Source organism: Lupinus angustifolius, chromosome LG14, assembly GCF_001865875.1.
Source record: "Lupinus angustifolius cultivar Tanjil chromosome LG14, LupAngTanjil_v1.0, whole genome shotgun sequence".
Classification (NCBI taxonomy): domain Eukaryota; kingdom Viridiplantae; phylum Streptophyta; class Magnoliopsida; order Fabales; family Fabaceae; genus Lupinus; species Lupinus angustifolius.
In genome coordinates, this window is record NC_032022.1 from 15,886,703 (window position 1) to 15,909,334 (window position 22,632).

A 22,632-nucleotide genomic window follows, 5' to 3' on the forward strand; every position below is an offset into this window, starting at 1 on the left:
TATTATCGATAACCCTTTGGGTAGCGCTAGCTCAACTTATAATGATCTCGCGCCGATTGTTATGACTTAAGTTTACGAGAAGACTAGAGTCGAACATAAAATACTAGTCCATTATGTATGAAATTAAAGCTTCATCGTTTAATTAAGCATCAGTTTCTTACTTTTTAACTACTCACAAGTCACAATGTACTAGTTTGCATGCAAATTAACCATGTGTTAGAGTTAAAGAGGTAGAAAATGAAATGAAATGCAGCAACCTATGTCTGTTGAGCACATGTATCCATGTTACTTTTGTACTCAAAAGCTGAAGGGACAATGCAATTGTATCTCATCAGCACCAACCACTATTCCCGAATTAACCAAACATCATTCAAAGCTACAGTTATACTTTTCACAAATTCATAGAGATGGAAACAAACTAGAGAGGTTGGAACTTCTTCTGTGTACTTTTTTTTTGCTTATACTTGGAGAAAAAACAGTTGAACAAACTCTGATTATGATGAAGCTAAATTCTAATAATGGCCCCCCTAATATATATTTCTGAGATGAGGCCCCCCCTAATATATTATCTAGGCTATCTAATAAAAGCTAGACAATAGTATTTAATATTGAATCAAATACAACTAGGATACCAACGGGTATTGGTTCAAGTGGTACATGTTTGATTCCCCTTAATTAAGCAAGATCTCGGGTTCGAGTCTTGTGTATGGAAAAAATACCCACCAGGAGAGTTAGCCTCACATACGTGTAGATGATTGTCTTCAGTGCGGGGATGCATGTGGAGGAAAAAATACAACTAGGATAGAAAGGGATCATATGTTGAAAGATAGCTTTGAATATGGGTTATAGAAATATTATTCTATAGTGTGACTGTTTAGTGGCAGATTATATTATTAATGACAGAATTCAAGTTCATAGGTATGATTTGTCGTGTGTGGTGGATAATATTATGTGATTTACTAGTGCGAGATTGGGTTGTTAATGTCTGATATGTGCCAAGGGAGGCAAACATATAAAACTGGATCTCACTCATCAAATGTGTATAAATATTCACGAATACGTAAGGGTTAGTTTTCGAGTTGGATTTTGGAGAGGAAATAAGGATTAGAAGCAATAAAATACACTTCTGAGAAAACTACTTGACAGCCTTAAATAAAAGTGGTCCTTCGTTTTGTTAATATATACCTTCTCATTATTTCACAACACCAAAGGAAAATGTACATTGTGTTGGATGGTTTTGTTTTTCTTTTTCAAGCATTTGGCACAAGTTGCTGAAAATTTTACCCACACAATCAAGCATGTATCAATTACAAATGTCATGTTCCATGTTCTTGACACTTCATTTGTCATGATAAGGAAATTAATAAAAATCTACATAAGGCACAAAGCCTTATCATAGGAGGAAATGAGGATTGAAAGGAAGAAGCAACAGCTTAGGTAAATGATTGAACAGCAGAAGAAGTGGTGACTAAACTTGATAAGAGGCCAACTATGATTGCACTGTTATATGTGGTTGGTTCTGTTTGCATGGAGTTGTTCCTTGCATCAATGAAAGTCTCATTTAAGAAGGGTCCACCAACAAGTGCTCCAGTTGCTACATTAGGATTAGGATCAGTTGAGTCAAGCCACTTGAAACCCTCTTTGCACCCACTTTTTGAATCTTTAGGAATTGAAGCTCCCCTATGATGCACAAATTCTGGGAATTTGTCTCCATATCCCACAAGAAAACTCATTTCCATAGGATTCTTGCCCAATACATAATCAGCCTGGAAGGGTCACATATGTTTTTAATATGGGCATGGATCACTCCATGATGATAATCTGAGCAAATAATAGTTGATGCATTATGCATACCTGAGATTTGGCGAAGTCTCGAAGATCCGATGGTGTAAAGGAAAATGAACTGCAATCCAGATTTGGAGTCTGTGTTGTAAGCATATAGTCACTATATATAACAGCCAAAAATGCAGAAGCAACAGGATGCTGCAAAGAGTTCCATTCAGCGACCCATATAAGACCACCTGCATTAAAGAAAATTTTAGAAACTAATTAGTACAATTCTACAACTAAAACAACAAATTACATTTTAAAGAATGTGTTTATCCCGGACCGTTGATAATCAACAGGCAATAAGAATTAGTCGACATGTCAATAATTTGATCTCTACCTATTAACCAATTTCGCTAACTAGAAATGAGAAAAGTTTCCTAGAAGTTCAGCCTTGGTGCAATGGTAACGTTGCTCTCTCTCTTGTAACCATAATAGGTTCTAATCATATGGTAAGATTGTATACATTTGTCCGAGAAGAGACTTGTGCATGAGACTGTGACCAGCCTGAGAAACAAGCAGAAGCCATCCTCGAAATAACATACTGCAAATTTTAAGCTTTTAACAACTTTATTTACTTAATATGTGAAAATGGAATGTGGCGAGGATAAAAGAAAAATAATAAAATAGGAAAGTGTCTAGTCATATAGCATCCAAGGTGAACATTACCATCTGTTCTGTCTTTTGTAGCTGTTGGAGAATCTGGAAGAAGGGAACACATTACAGCTTCAGCTGTTTTTCTGTATTTTTGGAGACCAGAGCTATATGCATTCGAAATGTCCTTTTCCTTAAAGAAAATTAATCTGGATAACAAAACCTGCACCAAGAAAGCAGATTCATTGAAGAAAATATGTATGAAAACAAAGTCAGCTTTGGAATATAGATATTATTAGATACATCATGCCAAATAAGTGGAAATCACAAGACTCTTGATTTAGCTCAAATCGGTTCAAAAGATAGAAATTTAAGCAAATAGGTCCTTTTGACTTCTCTAAGCAATATGTAGGTTGCAACTTGCAATCAAATTCTAAAACTGCATTTTCTACAGCAACATTTATAACATACGTCTTCAGGTGTTGAAAATTACAAATTAGAAACTAGAATAAAGATTGAGCAATTCTTAATAAGATAAACATACCTGAGTTCCAGCAAGCTTGTTGTCCCAACTGAACCAGGTTGGACTATCCCAATTAGCATAATCTTCTCCATTTTGACCAGTCACATAATCAAGGTATGAATCATCACCTGTAGCATGATAGAGCCAGCTAGCTGCCCATAAAAGCTCATCGCCGTATCCGGTTGAGTTGTAATATGTAGCAATTTCAGGTATATTCTCACTATAAGATCCTTCATTCTTGTCAGCAAAAGTAAACAACTGTTTTGCATGCTTGAGGAGAGTGCTTGAATATGTAGAATCAGACTTTTTAAAGACCAACGATGCTGAGGCCATGGCTGCTGCAGTTTCAGCAGCAACGTCTGATCCAGAACAAGATGTGTTCACCTGTATAAGTGGCCGCTTCTCTGTCATGACTTCAGGTTTTTGCCAACAGTCGTGATCTGCAACAGGATCACCCACCTGGTCCAATGGTTTCAAAAAATGTAACGGGTTAGAAAAAGTTTACCGAAAAATTGGTTGTTGAAAAGACCAAAAAGACAAAGACATTAAGTCACCATACACATACAGCAAGGTCTGAAAAGAAAAAGATGGACGGCAATTTAAAAAAATAAAAAGTAAAGTCTAGAGAAAATCACAAACAAGTAGACTGCCTGGAACTAGATCACACTTTTTACGGATCAAAATTAAAAGCTGCAATTTAACCATAGCAAACATTGCAAGAATCATGGACGCTGTAAAAAGAGAAAGTATAATAAAGTTATGCATGCACCACTAGCAAACTTGCATATCAAAACTGGCATCCAACTGCAGCTGTAAAGTTCAGTAACCTGAATATAAAGAGTATTCTCAGAAGGGTGAGCATTGATGAGAAAATCAGTAATCCATTTGAGCGAAACTTGCGCCGGTTCCAGCTGGCCAACATGATCCATTTGATCTCCATATTCGAGAATGGCCCATGATAAAACGGTGGCAGTAAAAGCCATGGGAAAGCCAAACTTCATGTTATCCCCAGCATCATACAGTCCTTTTGATAGATCCAAATTTGCTTGGCTTCCATCCTTAAGAGCCGAATCCCCTCTCCAAGGTATTTTATTGTTGACTAGTTTTCCAGCTGCATGAAGAAATATGATTGTCAACCAAATCAACAAATCGAGAATTAGTGATAACAGAAACTAAGAGCCTAAAAGATCTATCCATATCTAGCATATATGCATTAGCATATCATATATCAAACATTTATTGGAAGCAGAAGATGATAAGTGATAAATAACAAGATTCTCCAACAGCAATATGCCATCTATATCTCTTGCAGATTTAGTTATCAATGCCAATAAACCCAACAAGTAGAATTTGATTCTAACAACAACCAAGCCTTTTCCTATAGGCAGAGTATGCTACATTGACCAAATGACACCACGGTTTTAAATTGCAGCTCGAAACCATAATTACTGCTGCGATATTTGAGTTTCTAAAGCAATGTTGTGGCCGCCAGCATTTTCCAGCAATTTTCTGCAATTGTGATAGACGCAACATAACAACAAATTAAAATAATCTAGTCTCCATCTGAATTGCCCTTCTTATCGATATATTGAAAAACTGCCAAAAACACAAAATTCTACCATATTTTCTACATCGTGTGATATAACCAACTTCTTTCCTAATACATTGATCTTGATTCTACGAATGCACAAAAATAAAAAAGGCAGAACTTCACAAGTAAGAAATAGATTGAAACACATGAAAATAAAACATTCATACATTTCTGAATGTCAAAGAATTGCAATGAAATTTTGAGAGCAGAGGAATATTTTTGTTCAACAGCGCCCGGTGGACCAGGAACCGGATCAGGATTATTTGAATGACCAATCTTCTTCTTAACGGTATAAACAATAGCAACGACCGCAACAGCCACAATCACAATCACAATAAACCAACAGCAGCATCTTCCTCTAGACCTCGATTTTTCTCCCATTGTTATATTCTTCAACAAAATGTGCTTCAATGAAACACAAAAAGTCTGAAGAATTCAACACATTTAATGACAAGGGTACCCCTGATGAAGTTCTAGAAGAAAACGTTTGGTCGGTGGGTATATGAGGGTCTAAATGTCAAACAATGGAGTCAAATATGAATGAAAATGGTAGGCTTGTTATTATTTGAATGAATTTGAACCCTTCAACTTATTTAACCGTAAACCATTGAATTTCACTTCACCATTAATTAAACATTCTCATTCCTAACATTGATGTTGTTTTTAGCCTTTTGATTATACAAGGATTCATATCATCAATTAAATTTTCTTCTCATTTTTAGTTGACCTATTAAATGCATCACATAAACCTAAAATTAATATTAACAAATTGAATCGCATTTTTATATGTAAATATTGTTTCTTTTGTTCTTATTAAATTGCTATGATTATTTTTAATTTGAAGTAAATAAAGTGAAACAGTGTCACCTTCTTCAACCTTTCAACACTACCTCCATAGCCAAAGCTTTAGAACCTCCATCTCTACCACAACGTCGTACACCACCACCATCATTGAATAATTCAGTTTAATGATTGAATAATTGTTATTCAATTGAGTTTAATGATTAAATAATTGTTGAGTCACCTATATAGACAGATATTTTAGAAAATGTTGAAAATGAGAAAATCATTACTAAAATATGAAAAGTTATATAGTTTTAAAAATGAAATGCTATATTTTGTTTGTATGGCAAATTTATGAGTTCTACCCAGATATAAATTCCCAGTGGGTCTCACTTTTTGTACCATTCCGTATATTATCAATTTTGATTGGTTGAAAAAATTGTTAAATATTTTTCTGGTCAATTATATTTCAAACCTATGTCATGTGGGATCACTTCTGATATCTCACTTTTTGTATTATTCTATATATTATCAATTCAGATCTATTGAAAAATTATTTAAATTGGAGTCATTATTATTAAATATTTTTCTGCTCCATCACATTTACTTCGGATGGAATGACTTAAAGCTATAGGACAAGATATGTGCTTTCATGCCACACACACCAACATTTTCTACTTTGCTATTCAGCTGCCAAACATCTCAGATATGAAATAGATCTGGTCCTTGATTTCAACCACACGTTATTACTTATTAGTCATTATCATCTAGAACCGCCATTGTTTAGTGTTGAAGTTCCATCACGTCGTTCATGATGCTACATACTTTATAAGACCTCCACATTTTTAATTTGGAAAAAATGACCTCATATTTCTTTTATTAATAAAAATATCACTTATTTGACTGAACTTGTTATTTATTTGTACCGTAGACTTCGTCAAAGTCAACTGAAGAGAGGGATTGAGGGAAAACGACCTTTCTTCTTACACTCTATCACTTTTATTAGAAACACATTTATCGTCTCGTTCTTGGTGTCAGTCAATGTATTACTAATTTTGATTAGTTGAAAAAATTATTTAAATTTAAATTATAATTATTAAATATATTTCTAACCAATTATACATCTTGACATATGAAGTAGTACAAAGTAGTAGGATAAAAGATTTGCTAGCAATTGACATGTTATATTGATTGGTATTGAAGGGGATATGAAAGAACAAATCTTTCTTCCATTATTACATAATGGATCTATTAATTTAACATGCTTGATATTGATTCCTCAAACTTAATTTAACATACTTGCATTCAACATGCCATTGTCTAGTACAGAGTTCATGAAAATATGTTTGTTGAAATTGAAAAAGAAAAGGAAACTATTCAACAAAATGTAGTAGATAATTATTTTTTTGATAATGTACTATATAAAGTGAATATACTCTATACTATTATTTCTCTATCTCTTTATACCAAATCAATAATATTATGGGTGTCAACTAATAACAGTTATTGTTTTTTTGTTAATAATAAAAATATTTATTGGTATAATTTTATTTACTTGATATAGAGATCGAGAAATAGTTGTATAGAAGATCTTGAACCCGAAACATTACAGTAGTTCATCTCATGGAACTTGATGGCTTCCCTTTTTCCTAGAGAAAATGCTTCCAATAAGAGGAATGAACGATTTCTTCTTATTCTTGTTCCTAAGAGAAGCGTGTCTTTCCAATTTTTCAAACCCTAGTGCATGATGTGGTGGTATCATAACATGAGACATTGATGGCTGATTAGCGAATGTGACATACCTTTTCTTATGAAATTCTTCATCATTGAATCTGCAACTTTTGCTTTCAAATGTGGTTAAGTTCTCAACAAATTTAACATCTTCAATCTCTGATTCCACTGAATGATGATGATGATGATGATTAATTGTTTCCCTTTGTTTCAGTTGTTGGAGTTCTTCTTTTGTACGTTGAAGCTCTTCCTGTAGAGAAGACATGCAATGCGCCATTAACATGCTTTCTTCCTTTGCCCTCTGCAGGTTTTCTCGTGTCTCCTCTAGTTCTGCTGCAACATCACCACTCTGCATCTGCATCTATATATATATATATATGTATATATACATAAACAAGCAATTAACCAAACAAATTTATCTCTCTGTATATACACACATTACATAGAGTTATAAATTATTAATTATAACTTAGTATAAAATATATCCTGCATCAATGATATTCATGTAAAAACAAGAAAAAATTACAAATATTTGTCACTTTTTTAATTAAAAGACATACTTTTATTGATCTGAGACATGGTTTGTGACACAATTTGAAACAGTAAATCATTATCTTAAATTAGAGATGGAGATAGAGAATGAATATTTAATTTTATTTTTTCCCTAAATTTATTCTTTGACAAGATAACAAAGCAAAGGACAACTATACAGTTTGCACTGGACAACATCTCCTCCTATAAATTGTGATACTGTATGTACCATAAGTCTACAATTAGTTGAAAAAATATTTTGAAGTTAAAAAATTAGTAATTAATTATTTTTCTGACCAACATATGCAATGACACAATTTATGGGATATCATAGCAGATATAACCCCAGTTTGCACCATGTTGCAAGCAAGCATAAAATTGGAGCATTTTGTTGATGGATGAACTTTGATTCTTTGGAGAACAATATCATGAGTTCCTTTTGTTCGTGGAATTCTAGGAACAAAGGTTAAGATAAATAAAACTATAAAACCACCTATATAGGATTTGCAAACAAAAAATGTTTAAGTTATATATAATATGTTACATACTGACATGTGTGAACTTTAAATATGTAGGATAATTTGTATGTGGATTAAGGAAAGAATAGACATAAATAAAAAATGTTATTGGTGCATAAAATTTAAGGCTTATAAAAATGAAGTAACCAATGTATAAATGGTTTGAAAATGATGAATATTAAGTGATGTTATATAGAATTTACCTGTTTGAGCTTGTTGGCATTTGCATAGAGCTCTCCAGCTAGAACTTTGTCACCAAACAATGAGACAGCCTCTTTGACTGACCTGAAAGGTGCCCTTGTGTCTATCTCTGCTTTTCTCAACATTATCACATTCTCTTCCTTATTCATGTTTGTGTTCCTTTCACTCTTACAGAAATTGGTGATGAGTTAGAAACAACAATGAGATTGGTTGGTGAGAAGTAGGAGTTAGTTAATTACTAGGATTGAGTGTATGTATCATGTTATTAGTGGAAGCTTCTTTTCTTGGCCTCCACTTCAGGGTGGATGGATTCTCTTGGGGTTTTTTTTGTTGGAGCTATGAATCCGTTTACGAGTTGGATTTTAGAAGATAATAAATGGGAAAAAATACTTCAAAGTCATGAAATATATTTGTAATATGACTCTGAAGTCGCTCATTGTCATTCTTTTTCCTCCCAGACATAACTCGTAAATAGACATGTGTACAATAGCATTAATTCACAAAAACTAAAATCAATCAATTTTAATAAGTTGGGTGTTAAAAGAAATTTATCAGAACTTAAACTAAAATGAATTAAATTGTCATGGACCATATTAAAATACGGACTACATTTTATTTTTAAAAAAATACACTGTTCTACAAGAAAATTTTACTACTATAAACTCTATTGGATTGATACCTTGCGTGATTAATTCCATAAGAGAATAAGTGCAGATATAAGCTAAAGAGATACTGCAATTATCATGTATAGTTTTATATGTCCCCAATATTTTTATACAGTTCGGAACCTTTAAGTTCAGCTTTGCCCCTCTTGTTAACTACTAGTTCTGAAATTGTAACTCACAAGTTCCTGCAAATCAGAGTGGCTTTGCTATTTTCAAAATTAACATGCTCCTACCCTATATATGTGTATATCATGTTTGTTAATGATTTCAATTAATATATCATGTTTGTTAATGAGCTATACTATTTGGTATGATCCTTTTTGTATGAAAATTGACAAATTGATTGATTAACCAATCACCTAATGGCTGGCCAAAACCAATTGGCAATGAAATAAATAATCCAACAAGTATTTAAATCATTCTCGAGGCAATGAAATAGACAATATAAAACTTAATTTCCAACAAAATGTTTTTATTGTCCCATGTTACTAGATTTTTCTGCTAAATTTTGATGTCTATGAGTTAAGACAATTGCTATATATGTAATTTATAGCGGTTTGGATATTCTGATGATATGATGGGGCACTTCTAATAATCAATGTAATGCAATTGTGTTGTATATTAAGCTAAGTTTCTTTAGTAACCTGTCTTTTCAATTTTTTCTTTAATTCCTCTTCATGGTTTTTACACTTACTTTACATCAGTTTTGTGCCACTTTTTAAGGGCAATTAGAAATAAAACAATGAAATATCTTCCATGTAGAAAACGACCGCCACGTTCGATTTCAGATACGCTCATCGCATAGCAATTGCAGCGATGGGGTACCGCTACTATGGAACCTGCCTCTACTTTCTTCACATACAGAAGGAAGATGAATGTTTAGCCCAGTTGTCCTGGATGGAGGCAATGATGAAGCTAAGGCAAAGAGCTGTTGCTCAGAGATTGAAGTGATCTTAGATCCTAGTGCTTCAGGGGAATGAGGAACAATGACTTGGGCACGTGAACTCAATGCAGAAGAGCCATGCCATCCACTTTGCCAATTATGATACTGGGAGTCGCGTAGCTGAAAATCGGCAGACCTGCCTTGAGGAGTTGCTGGTTGCACCGTCCAAAAGCTTTGGTGTTGTTTATTTGAGATTGTTGAACTATAATGAGTTCCACTTAATGGGCTACTACCATAGTAATGTGGTTGCTGCAACCGCACCTGCAGTCAATTAAAACGTTAAGAACAATACTTAATACTAGAAAAATTATCTAACGTGAGATTGAAGTAAAGAGTAAATCCTCCATCGATTAGTTAAAGTGGGTTGAGATCACAATACAATTAAATTAATCAATGGTGTATGCACTCTTACTTGCTCATGTCATTTATCTTAGGTTGAATAATGTAATCACTCTAACCTCTTTATTAAGTTGACCCTATATTATAGTGCATCAATATCTGATTTAATAATAGGAGTCTAGTAATAGTAATGAGTCTAATAAGGAAGAAAATGTAAAACCTGAGGTCCTGCAAAGGGATGCTCATCATGGTAAGAAGTGGAAGCATATTGACTTTGAGGCCTAGGCATTGGCATGAGCCCATGCTGCTGTTGCAGTGTCTGAAAATTAGGCACTTGATACTTTGACAACGGTTCCAACCTACTTCCACCTTTATTAAAATTGTCGTTGACCTTTAAACCATTTGCTCCAGAAGACAAGGACAAGAAGTTGAAACTCTGCAGAAAACGGATAATCATCAAGGCCACGGGAATAGTGGGGCAAGGGGATATCATTACCAAAAAGTATACATAAGCTTACTTCATTGTGAGGACCATACACCCTAGGTGTTGGAGGAGCCTGAGATATGTCATTATAATAGCACTGCTTCTGAAGAGTACTGTTCTTAGCTTCATTGGAACTCCTCATAGTAGAAGAGTGAACTGTTCCAGCTGCAGAAGTAGTTCCATTTCTCATCCCATTTAAGTTGTCTACTTCCTTAAGATCTCCACATTTTGAACCTTGCTGTACTCTCGTTTGATGAAGTTTATAAACATTGGCTTCGTTTTTAACCTGTCCTTTTGACACTTCCAAACTCTGAATAAGATGACTTATGTGAACATGAGCTGCACAACTCTTCCATGACTTTGTATGAGTAACAACTTCGGGAATCTGCGTTATTAGAAACAACCAATAGGTGTTTGAGTGGAGTGCATCAATTAAGACGAAAGAGCCGAATCATGTAAAGCAGCAGTAATTATTATATTGTGATTCCTTACAGTTCCACTGGAAGGACTTTCCATCACATCCTGTTTGGAGGCACAAATAGCAGCATTCAGCCAATCTGGAGCTTTGGCAGCAGAGGACCTTGGGGGAAAAAATACATCAACTTTGAGAAAGCATATGACGGGGGAGGGGTGTGGAAAAGATAAGCTTCCTAACAAAGGTCAAAATGAATTGGAACGTAAGACACTTACCGTAAATAAGGAGCATTAGTCCCAGAAGATGCCCTTGAAGACAAGCCTGGCCACAATGCTGGACCTTCTGATAAAACAACCAAAGATATATAGGTATCAGCTAACCAATGAAACATATTATTCTAGTCAGCAAGAGAAGAAAAAACACTTCAATTATATTCCATCTGAACCATACCATTCTCTTTTTGGTCCTTGATCACATGTTGTTCTGGCTTACTATCAATGCCAACCGTCTCCAATTCCATATCTGGTTGCTTCCCAATCTGTGAATTCAGTGCTTGTCTGGGCACATTTAATCTGCAGTGTGATGACAAAACATGTAAATAGACATGAAAAGAAAAGAGATTGTACAATGCAACTGAAAAACTACCCACCCCATCGCCAGATACAATTCAGAGTCATGCAACGCAACTTTGCTGCTATTAACAAGCACAGATGTAGCCTTTTTTTTATCAGTGCTATGAGATGCCATCAAGAGCTTTGCACTCTCAGAAAAATCATTCTGTTGTTGACCAACTGTTTCATTTAAAGACGTGATTTTAGCAGCTCCTTCAGGTGACCTTTCAGGACAAGGACATGCATCTTGAGTAGCTCCTGTATAATACAAGACAAAAGAAAAAAGATGATTAGAATACAAAAATTAATAGGTATGACTAGTGTATCACAACCTTGTGCCATAGATTCTAATTGATTTAGTACATTTCACTTAGCAGCACCCAAACCACATTTTCAAGCCTTGAAACATAGTTGTGATTTTTAAACATGTTCGGAAACAAGTTTACTTTATTTTTCGAATGTGGCCTGGGTTGAAACGTGGTTACAATAGAAGCATCTTTTTGCTTTTAGGTGGATGAAATCCAAACATAATTACATAACTCAATTCACTTCAAACTCAATTTCACCAAAATCAAGTTAATTCAAAAAAAGGGTTTTTCAAACACACTTAAATATTCCATAATTAACAATGGAACATGGTGTTTTTTTTATAAAATTCATGACAGGTTATGACACACTATGGGATAACAAATCCTATTGCATAACATAGATAAGGGTGAGAATAACCTTCAAAAGAAGCATTAGCACTCTCCTCTGGTAAAGATTGGCACTCGAGTTCAGTCTTACTAGCATCGGAGGCATTGTGAGGGAACATTCCAGCCAAGGAGAAGAGAGTCTCAGCAACCTCTTGTTCATCTTTTGTGATGGCCCCACAAACAGCTTGACTAGTGGACCAGCATGGTTTCTACAAAAGCAAAGTTACAAGGAAAAGTGAAATGGTAAGCCTTTAGAAATATGGGTGGAAACCACCAAGCTAACTTTTTTCATAAATAGCTAACTCGGACTTTTTAAAAAGCTTAGTTAGCTTAATATGTCAGTCTTTACGTCATCTAAAAGACCTGAAGCCTAACAAATCAGCCTATTTAATTATATTTATATTATATTATTTTAATATAACTAATATTATTATATATATGATTTTTTTAATAAAAAATATATATAATTTAATTGTTAGTGTTATATGCAAATAGCTAGCCTATTCAAAGGCATGTTTGTTGGCTATTTAAACGTCTTATAGCATAGTAGGCTTTTAAATAGACTAACAAGTTAGACTTTTAAACATGTCGGACTTGAGATTTAGTTTGGTAAACATGTCGAAGTCTTTATATACTATATATGTCCGGCCTGTTTAAGACAACTTGTAGTTTGACATGTTTCGACCCCAACTTACAAAAGAAGCAAAATGTGAGGTTTTTGAAAGGTAAAGAGGTGTTACAATACTCACTTTGGATTTCTTTATACCATCTTTTTCAGCAGATTCTATTCCCTTCACCTTTACTGAATCAGTTAAGGTAGATTCGTGACTCCGCTTCTTCATGGCTGCAGTTTCAAAAGACAAAACAAACACTAAATCAATTAATTAACAATATTTCTCTTCCCACTATGAAAACTTAACTCAGATAATAAATTAAAGCTACAGTATCTGAATAACATTATTTTTGAGCAAGTAATATAAAGTATTAACGTGATAGAAAGAAAAGTAAAGTACAGAAATCAAATTAAGAAAAATATAAATGCGTTGTTTTTTAGTATAAAGTTCAAAATGACGAACCTGAACGTATCTTACGAGGAACAGAAGCATGATCGACGCCATTGCAATTCTTCGAAAGCTGCAAAATCAAAAAATAAAAATAAAAAATCCATAAAAATAGTAAATGAAATGAAATTAAAATAAAAGATAGAAGATATAAGTAGTACCTTATTGTAAGAACTCATTTGAAAAGTTGATAAAGCTTCAGCAACAGCGCTTAAGCTTCTCACATTTTCCTTCTTTGATTTCTCCTTATCTTTGAAACCTATTATTATTATTATCACTCAAATCAATATTTATAATGAGAGAATGATAATAAAAAGAATAATAAAACAAAGAAGAAGCATTGTTATATTTCGTAATAATAACTAAAAAAACTTATGGGTAACGTTATAATATAAATATATAAATGGGTTGTTGTTTAATTTATTTATTTATTTATTTACCTGAAGCAGAAGAAGAGGAAGAAGAAGCAGATAGTTTTTTGTTGATACGTCGTCGTTTAGTGTGGTTATGTTTTCGTTTGTCTCCTTCTTTCTCATTTGAAAGCTGCGTCTGTGGCTCACGCTCCATCATCGACTTCACTGTTTAGTTTTTTTATTTTAAGGTAATGAAGAGAGAGAGAGAGAGAGAGAGACAAAAGAGATAAGAATGAAAAATGAGAAATGAGAAGTGAGATTGTGGGAAGTGTGAGTGGGTGGAAAAGCAAGGAAGAAAAGTAACTCCTGCCTCGTCTTCAGAGAATCAGGTTCTCTGTCAACATGGAAATATAATAAATAATATTAGATTGGTTTTTTCTTTCGGATATCCTTGTACGGCCGACAATCCTGTCCAGACTGGAAATGTATGTAAAGTTAACTCTTCTAACGAGTATTTTTTGAACACGAAATCTTGTATAAGGGAAATCAAATATATATGTATATATCACTTGAACCAATACACGTTAGTATTAAATTAGATAGGTTTTAGCCACAATAGAAGGGAGAGAGAGAGCCAGAGAGGGGTAAATGAAAATACTCACGAGATAATAAAGGTATGCCAAAAGATAAAGAGAAAGGTACCCTCTCAAATGTCTCCAACTGTTCTAGCTTGGATTCTACTCTTATTTTTAATCACTTCTAGCTTTAATTTATTGTTATTTATTATTTTATTCTTAAATTTATTGTTAATTATAATTTTCTTATTTTCCATTTTCTGTTTTATACAATGTATCATTTTATATGTGATCACTTGTTATTGGTAATTTTAACTTAAATAAAAAATTTCAGTCAATCATAATAAGTTGCTATGACACTAGAGTGAAGAGTTTAGATATTGTAAATGAAATAGTTGTATAATTAGTGGAGCTTTCTATTCAAACTATTTGTATAGTTGGAAACAATTTGTTAAATTAGTTAAAGTGATATCATTTGTTTAACAAATTGTAATAGAAAATAAGAAAAATATCATTGACTGTTATTAACATTGCCCTTCTGAATTTCATATATTACCTTATAAAGATATTTGACATAATATTCAAAAAGTTAATAAGAAAATAGTTCATCCATGAATAATGTAAGATTGTTTAGATTGTATGCATATAATCTACTATTTATGTGTCAATTGTAATGACTATTAAATAAAAGTAAAATATATAAATGATGGATAATACAAAAATTATATGCAAGTACTACCAAAAATTTAAGGTTGAAAATTAATTCTAAAGGTTAGAATTGTTTTTAATGAAAAACAATATTTTAGTATCATACTTTCTTTCACCAAAACAACTTCTTGATTTCTTAACATAGTAAATAAAGGAACAACTTAAATCTTGATTAGATTTTATTAAAATGTTATATCTTCTTGAAATATGACCTCTCTCTTAAGTTAGTATATTTTCTTCATTTTTATCTTACCTTTAAGTTTGAATTTAGTCTTTTAACAAAATATTATTTACTTTATTTTTATGTTTTAATTTGGTTCTCTAACAAAATAAAACGTCAAGTCAATCTTTTATCTTTCTAATGTTTGTTAATCTCATCATTCTACCATAAAAATGTTAATTCGAAATATGCTTAAGAATGGTGATTGAATGAGTGGGTACTATTTACATGTACTCATACCTACACCCATTTGTAAGTATTATTCATATGAAAGGAGTACTCGGAGATGTGAGTATTTTTATTATCCATAAACATGATTAATTTATCATTTAATTATTAGTGGGAGTATGTATTTATAGTTAAATTTGAATTCTAGAACAAGAATTATAAGAGAAGAAAAAGGTATAAAATCCTCAAGCATTGATAATTAAATTGTCGTTTAATATTTTTTGAGATTACCATATTAATTTTGTCAAAATTGAAACTAAAAAATAAATAAGATAAAGGGTTAAAAGAAGAAAGCTAAACATCACATTCACATACATAACGTGGAGAGTACTGTTGTCCCATGATTAGTACCATTCTATGTGCTAGTGATTATGATTGGTTGAAAAAATATATTTAAATTAAAATTTTAATAATTAATAATTTTTCTGATCAATTATAATCAGCGGCACATAGAATAGTACATTATTCTTGGGACAACAGATGTCTACCCAATAACTTATCCTCACAAAATATCCTTGGTCTTTTTTATTTTTTTCTAGTCGTGTAACAAAATGCTAAATCCCTATAATAACGAAAAAAGTCATGAGTTCCATTATTACAAGTAACACTTCTTAAGAGTGATAATTATACGGTCTAAATGTAATTAGTTTCTTATATATAACTCTATAAGATGAGATCATATATTTGATAATATAAAAAGTATACATAATACAAATTAATGATGTACCACATATAGGTAATTAGTTTCTTTCCAGTATTTCATTCTTAATCATTCTTAAAAAGTATACATAATACAAATTATTAAGGATTAAATTTGTATTTGTTTTTACCGTGTCAATTTAGTATATGATTGTTAATTAAACTAAAGTAATATAAATGAACCACAAATGCAGAAAATAAAATACATTACATTACATGGATATTAAAATTAAGATGAAAGCATGGTTTATATTTTAGTATTGCATAGGAGATAAACATGTGGCATGGAAAGGTTGTTCTTATTTCATGTTCCGTTGTCCTTCATTTTGTGTGTGTGTGTAATGCGTGAGAAGCACGTGCCTCTTTTGAGAAGATGAATTAGTTAGTTGGAGAGTTGAATTGAAATTGAAATTGAAATGTATATTTATGAGTATCATGTTTTCATTATTCTCACTCCATAGAGCCAAGACTCATGTTCTGTGCGTGACCCCCAAATCTCTTCAACTTTCCCTCTTCTTCAAAACTTCTCATAATATGTTATATATATTTGTCGGGAATGGAGTATCTCTTGGTATAAAGAGATAAGTTATCTCATCCTACCAGTGAAATCATAACATGTGTCATGTTTCATCATTTTCTATAAAAATATTTTAAAAAATAAACAAAATAGCACACATCTCACATTTTTATTGACTTTCATTCTATATTTTTTTAGTTTCCTTCACATTGGAGGCAATCTTGTTCGAGCTGAAAACATCCATAGGTGCGTGGGACTAACTCTCCCAGTAAACATTTTTTCATCCACAAGACTCGAAGCCGAGACTTTACTTAAAGGGAATCAAGCATGTACTACTTGAACCAACGCCCGGAATAAATTATCTTTGTTATCATAATTTATGATATTACTTTAATTTTGTGATTTAAAATATATACTTAATGCATTTAATCATTCTCTTAAATTTATGGCTTAAATAGGAAAAAAATTAAAAACAAAACCCAACTAAATCACTAATAGTCTTTTGGATTAGACCTAACAGAATTAAACCTTTATATAATTTTGATGTTTGAACTGAATTAACTTTTACACAACAATGATACATAACACTGATTATAAAAGAATTATTGCTGCATCTTAGTGTAACACCACTAGATAGGAATGCCCAGTAGTGCCTAGTCCACCACTAACCCTATGCAATCTTATAGTTTTAAAATATGTTCTTAATGTTATATTATTGTAATCTAAAATGATAATTTTAAATAAATACTGTGAAGTAAGGACATTGAAAACGAAAAAATGATTGAGAAAGTGATGTAAATAATATAATATAGTGTGTGAATAGTAGATAATGATTAAACATAAATACTAATGAAGTAATAATAATATATAAAACTCATGAACTAAAGATTTAATAATCTTCTTACATTTATTTTTACATTGATTCAATAAAATTCTATCTTCTAATAGTATGTGATAGCAGTCATATCAAATAAATACTAGAACAAACCAACTCTCATTGATCCAACATAAGATTGTAATATGATGATAAACTAATTATGGCATAGGCCTAAGACTTTTTCTATAAGGTGAATTTTGAAAGAAAATAAATGAAAATCAAAGGTTCTTATCTCACATTTATATTTTATAACTTATAAATTTTTTATTAATTTTTCTTCATCTCTAAAACTCAACTTAAAAGAAAATTCTATAGTATCTTCAGCTTGATAGATGTTATGTTATGACTTACATTATGATAGCTATTAATAGGATCTCCAAACTAGTGGCGACCACATAGACCTGAAATTGGAGCGGCACAAGGCCAAAACCAAAAGTAACACCACCAACGCTGCCACACCCCAAGGCGATCCTCCGCCTCCGGTCCCTGCTCGTGCTAGCCGAAAAATTGATCGCGGCACCGGAACCACGAGGTTTCCTCCATATCTTGAGATGAAGTGAGCAATGAAAATCAATATAAGAGGCAAAACCAATAGGAAGATATTAAAGTTGATGGTGGCTGTGTGCATGGTTGACTTGAAGTTTATAAAAGATGGGACTAATAACAAAAACATAACAATGCTAACTATGGCAACAAGTTGCAAAGGAGGTGCAGATATTGAAGATAAAGTGTTTTTGGTCCATCCTTGTTTCCATGCAGGACCTCTTCTCTCTTTCAAAGGCCACACCATTTTATTTTTTCTCTCAGGTTCTAGAGTTGTTGTGGGTCTAATGTGCTATGTTTGGTTATTTGTGAATTTATAATACAAGGGAAAAGAAGAGTAATGTTTTTATGTGTCATTTTGTGTTTGTGTTTGCTTTAGCATAAATTCTGTGGTCAGTGTTTGGGTTTTTCTTTTAGCTTTTTTGCTTGGCTAGCTGGGATTGATACTAAAGGAGAATCTGCAGAATATATGCATCATTGCTTACTTGCAAAGCTTCCACTGCATTGTTTAGTAGCATAATCATTGTTCATTGGTTCATTGTTCAAGTGTTGAAATTAAATGTGAATTGATGTGTGTAACTATAGGTGAATAATATCATTGATAGTAGAATGACCAGATGCATAAAGTATGTCATCTTCTTGAAAGTGATTCTTATTAGAAAGAATATCAATATTTTTGAAAGAGATTAGTTCATCAGTTTAAAATGTGTCTAATGATACTGTAAATTTTTTTACTCAATCAACATATCGTCCATCATTGATTTATATCACACTTTTGATTGTCAGACAATAATAGTTAATAAGTAAAAGAGATAGTGTAAAAACACTTACACTTTCACTATATACATATTAAATCCTTAGTTCATTATTCATAAGACTAAAAAATGCAAAAATAGAAATTGAAGTTTATTCTTGTTTTACTTATAAATATAAATGCCATAAACTTATGAGAAAATAGTGTACGAAATTATCAAGATGTCATCAACTCATAAATAAAATATAAGAAAAAAGTATTTCTTTATATCATGAAATTTATCTCCTCCGATCAGTAAAAATATGTCATGTGTACTATTTTTTCTCATATTTTATTCTCAAAAACATCAAAGTAACATATATGATAAATGATGTGTCTTTTAAGTGTAAAACAAATTGTACAATGTGAAGAAATACCCATTAAACTCAAAAGTTATTAACTTGGGTCATAGTTTCTGGCCACTTAATACACGAGTTTGGATCGTAGAGTGGGCCATGACCGAGGATGGTTATTTTGGGCCCAAAATATCTGCTATAAATAATCGATTCCTGTTGAAAAGGTTAGGAGCAAAAACTCTACCCTTCACTTCACTTTTCTGCATTGCACCTTCTTTCATTCATTCTAAGAGAAAATGCCTTCCGAAGATTCCGTTACGGTGAAGAAAGAATTGGACACAAACAATAACAATAACAAGAGTTCTGGTTCCAAAAAGGAAAGGGTGACAAGCTCCAACGTTAAACCTTCAAAGGTTAAGAAAGAAGACACAAACATTGATTACGATGATGATGATGATGACAAGCCCATCATCAAAAGGGTTTCCTCTAATGCTTCCAAGGTTTCTTTCTCTTATTCTACACCTATTTTTGTGTTTTCTATTTTGTTTTTTTTTATAATGCAGCTTCGTTTATAAATGCTTTCTATTATACACTTTTTTTATGTGTGCAAAATAGTTTGGTTGATTTGTTATCTACTTCTGCAAAAAATTGAACCCGCCACTTTTTTTCATCTTTGTTTTCTGATAGTGAGTTGTATCAGTTAGTTTAGTAGTTTAAAAATTCATTTTTTATCAGTTTTAATGACATAGATTCAGAGAAAAGAATAGTGGAATTGTGTAAATATTCTCATTTTAAACTCGATGATATCGATTCTGGTTGAAATTTGAGAGAATAAACCAACCTATATCAAGTTTGGGTTTTTTGGTAGATGACGGAAGTGAAGAAAAAGAAGATAAAGGAAGAGGAGAAAAAGAAGATAAAGGAAGAGGAGGAAAAGAAGAAAGGAAAGGGTGGAGAGAAGAAGAAGATTGTAAAGAAGGTTTATGATTTACCTGGCCAGAAACGCGACCCACCTGCGGAGAGAGACCCCCTCAGGGTTTTCTACGAGACCTTATATGAGCAAATTCCCACTAGCGAAATGTCGCAAATTTGGTTAGTTTTCCTATCGATTCCCTTTTCATATACACGCTTATTATTCGAAGAGGAAGATCAGCATTGCGATGATTAATTTATGATGGGAGCTCTAGATGAGACGAGCATAAAAACATTAGCTCCTATAAGATCCTGTGAAACATTATTAATATAGTAGTTACTGCCTTTGAGAATTGACTACGGAATGAGCATAGAGATAAATGACAAGTCAACTGTTAACGAAAGAACAATTATCATGCTTATATTTTAAAATCTTTTGCCATAATGTATATTTGGAACACAACAATTTCTCTACCTCCTAGATCATAAAATTTATCACTGGTTACTGGTATGCACGGTAAGACTAAAATGCTATATACTATATTTTTGCCAATGAAGTGGAATTTCTATGTGTAACAGAGTGCTCTTAAGTCTTCAATCTTTATATTTCATGTGAACCTTGAGCTCGCTTGATTGAATAGATTCCTTTTTGTTAAGATGTATGCATTAGGTCGGGCGCAGTATTACTTTCCCAACTTTTGTAGCTCCTCAAGCCAGGCCTATATATCAATTTGTGTGTGGTAATGTAGAGGTTGTGTGTACTGTTATTTTTATGACAAGGATTCTGTTTTTTACCTCATGGTCCATGAGTAATGTCTTCTGTTTAAGCAAACCAGAACCCACTCCGAAGGCAGAAGTAGGGTGTTTTCCCCTTTATTCTGATTGAGTTATCTTCCATCTTTCTCAAAGGTTAAGTGAATTGGTCAAACTTTGATTCTTGACCTGAAAACAAAATAAGTGAGGCTTGGGGCAAAAGAGCATTTACTAGCTCAAAGACAGTTTAATCATGTTGAATTATCTGAATGACAATTGAGGATCTGCTTTTTCTTTTATGCTGTAGCCTTTAGAAGTTATGTATTTCCAATCCCAAAAACATACACGCCTCTTTATTTCAAAATTTCAACTGGGTATGTGGTTATAAATTGCATGCTGCAAGTGAATAGATTTAGGTATCTTGGGTCAATCATACAAAACGGCAGAGAACTTCCTTTTTAGGTATCTTTGGGTCAACTATCCGAGAACTCATTTTTTACAACATTCAGTCCTATATAACATTGCATGTCTTATCAAATGCAAAGCGTAAACTCCTTTTTGTAACCTAGGCAGCTGGTGATGCAAAATTAAAAGAATTCTCAATGTACCTTTTTTTAATCTTATGCAATGGAGGAGTAATAAAAGCTATCAAAACATTATCATCTAAAAGAAACTGCTATAAATAGAGAAGCTGTTTAAGTTTAACTGCTGCATGCCAAGCAATTAAAGGTGTTTACTCTACTGTTGAATTTAACTGCAGGTTGATGGAGTCGGGCTTGCTTCCGAAGGACCTGGCAATGAAAGTATATCAAAAGAAGCAAAAGAAAGGTCCTCAGCAGAAGCTCACTTCTCCAGCTAAAGCTGTTGCTGCTGCGAAGAGCAGCACAAAATCTGTTACAGTTAAGAAAAAAAGCTCAACTGTGGTCGTACGTTCTGTTGAAAAGAAGACAACTAACTCCACATCGAAGCAGACTAAGAAACGAAAGACTGAGAATGACGATTCTGATGGTGATGACGATGACGACTTTGTTCCATTAGCAAAGAGAAGAAAAGCAGCTTAGTTATGATTTCAATAACGTAGATAATGTTTTAGCACTGTTTTATTATTGCTTATTGTTGTTGACATCAAACTTGTAAGGCACTTGATGGGTGATGATGTTGTTTAACCGCAAAGAAGTTGTGTTTGCACATGATTTACAGACATTTACTTTTTAATTGTATTATCTATTTTGCATGTTTAAAATGAATTTAGAAGCTTTTGAACCCCTTCACAGTAGTTTAAGTGTGTGTTTTCATTCCGAAGGAAGCAGAAGGTTCTATTTTTCTGCCCTCTATTTCACTTAAATGAAACAATAATGAGAAAATAAACAATGTGTTCTTGAAATCCTGAATAACCAAGTGTCCTTGGACAATCAAGAACACAACATTGAAATCCAGATTGCAGGAATCGATTATCTACACTGATGGTTTTTAAGAATCTAAATGTTGGTTGGATGAACACATGAACTAAATTCTCTTGAGGGAAAAGTGATTTTTTTTAAGGATACCATGGACATATGTTAAACATGTAACTATGTTGTGACATGTACCAATCAGAAGAAATGTCTTTAAAGTAGAGTGACCAAAATAGTGTGTCCATTACTTTT

The 22,632-nt window shown here is 32.7% G+C and overlaps 4 protein-coding genes across 8 annotated transcripts; 1 reads left to right on the forward strand and 3 right to left on the reverse strand.

Moving 5' to 3' along the window:
• LOC109326580 (endoglucanase 2-like) lies at nt 1,170-5,486 on the reverse strand. The gene is made up of 7 exons (XM_019559281.1): nt 5,403-5,486; nt 4,703-5,045; nt 3,772-4,055; nt 2,966-3,403; nt 2,497-2,644; nt 1,855-2,021; nt 1,170-1,766 (listed from the first exon to the last, which is right to left on the reverse strand). The coding sequence occupies exons 2-7, from the start codon at nt 4,914-4,916 to the stop codon at nt 1,434-1,436; spliced, it is 1,584 nt and encodes a 527-aa protein (XP_019414826.1). The 5' UTR covers nt 4,917-5,045; nt 5,403-5,486; the 3' UTR covers nt 1,170-1,433.
• LOC109326581 (protein IWS1 homolog) lies at nt 4,651-22,206 on the forward strand. 2 transcript variants are annotated; one of them, XM_019559282.1, is made up of 4 exons: nt 4,651-4,660; nt 19,554-19,821; nt 20,190-20,413; nt 21,747-22,206. In XM_019559282.1, the coding sequence occupies exons 2-4, from the start codon at nt 19,618-19,620 to the stop codon at nt 22,045-22,047; spliced, it is 729 nt and encodes a 242-aa protein (XP_019414827.1). In that variant the 5' UTR covers nt 4,651-4,660; nt 19,554-19,617; the 3' UTR covers nt 22,048-22,206. The 2 variants fall into 2 exon arrangements, with proteins under 2 accessions (XP_019414827.1, XP_019414828.1); XM_019559283.1 differs by lacking the exon at nt 4,651-4,660 and having other exon boundaries at nt 19,546-19,821; nt 20,214-20,413.
• On the reverse strand, nt 6,820-8,614 carry LOC109326582 (WEB family protein At1g75720-like). Of its 3 annotated transcripts, none has more exons than XM_019559286.1 (2): nt 8,302-8,614; nt 6,820-7,398 (listed from the first exon to the last, which is right to left on the reverse strand). In XM_019559286.1, the coding sequence occupies exons 1-2, from the start codon at nt 8,446-8,448 to the stop codon at nt 6,940-6,942; spliced, it is 606 nt and encodes a 201-aa protein (XP_019414831.1). In that variant the 5' UTR covers nt 8,449-8,614; the 3' UTR covers nt 6,820-6,939. The 3 variants fall into 3 exon arrangements, with proteins under 3 accessions (XP_019414831.1, XP_019414830.1, XP_019414829.1); XM_019559285.1 differs by having other exon boundaries at nt 6,902-7,404; XM_019559284.1 differs by having other exon boundaries at nt 6,910-7,410.
• LOC109326579 lies at nt 9,557-14,294 on the reverse strand. Of its 2 annotated transcripts, none has more exons than XM_019559280.1 (12): nt 13,953-14,294; nt 13,674-13,771; nt 13,543-13,585; nt 13,201-13,295; nt 12,483-12,660; nt 11,795-12,014; nt 11,596-11,717; nt 11,421-11,487; nt 11,223-11,310; nt 10,765-11,115; nt 10,467-10,682; nt 9,557-10,168 (listed from the first exon to the last, which is right to left on the reverse strand). In XM_019559280.1, the coding sequence occupies exons 1-12, from the start codon at nt 14,080-14,082 to the stop codon at nt 9,749-9,751; spliced, it is 2,028 nt and encodes a 675-aa protein (XP_019414825.1). In that variant the 5' UTR covers nt 14,083-14,294; the 3' UTR covers nt 9,557-9,748. The 2 variants fall into 2 exon arrangements, with proteins under 2 accessions (XP_019414825.1, XP_019414823.1); XM_019559278.1 differs by having other exon boundaries at nt 13,528-13,585.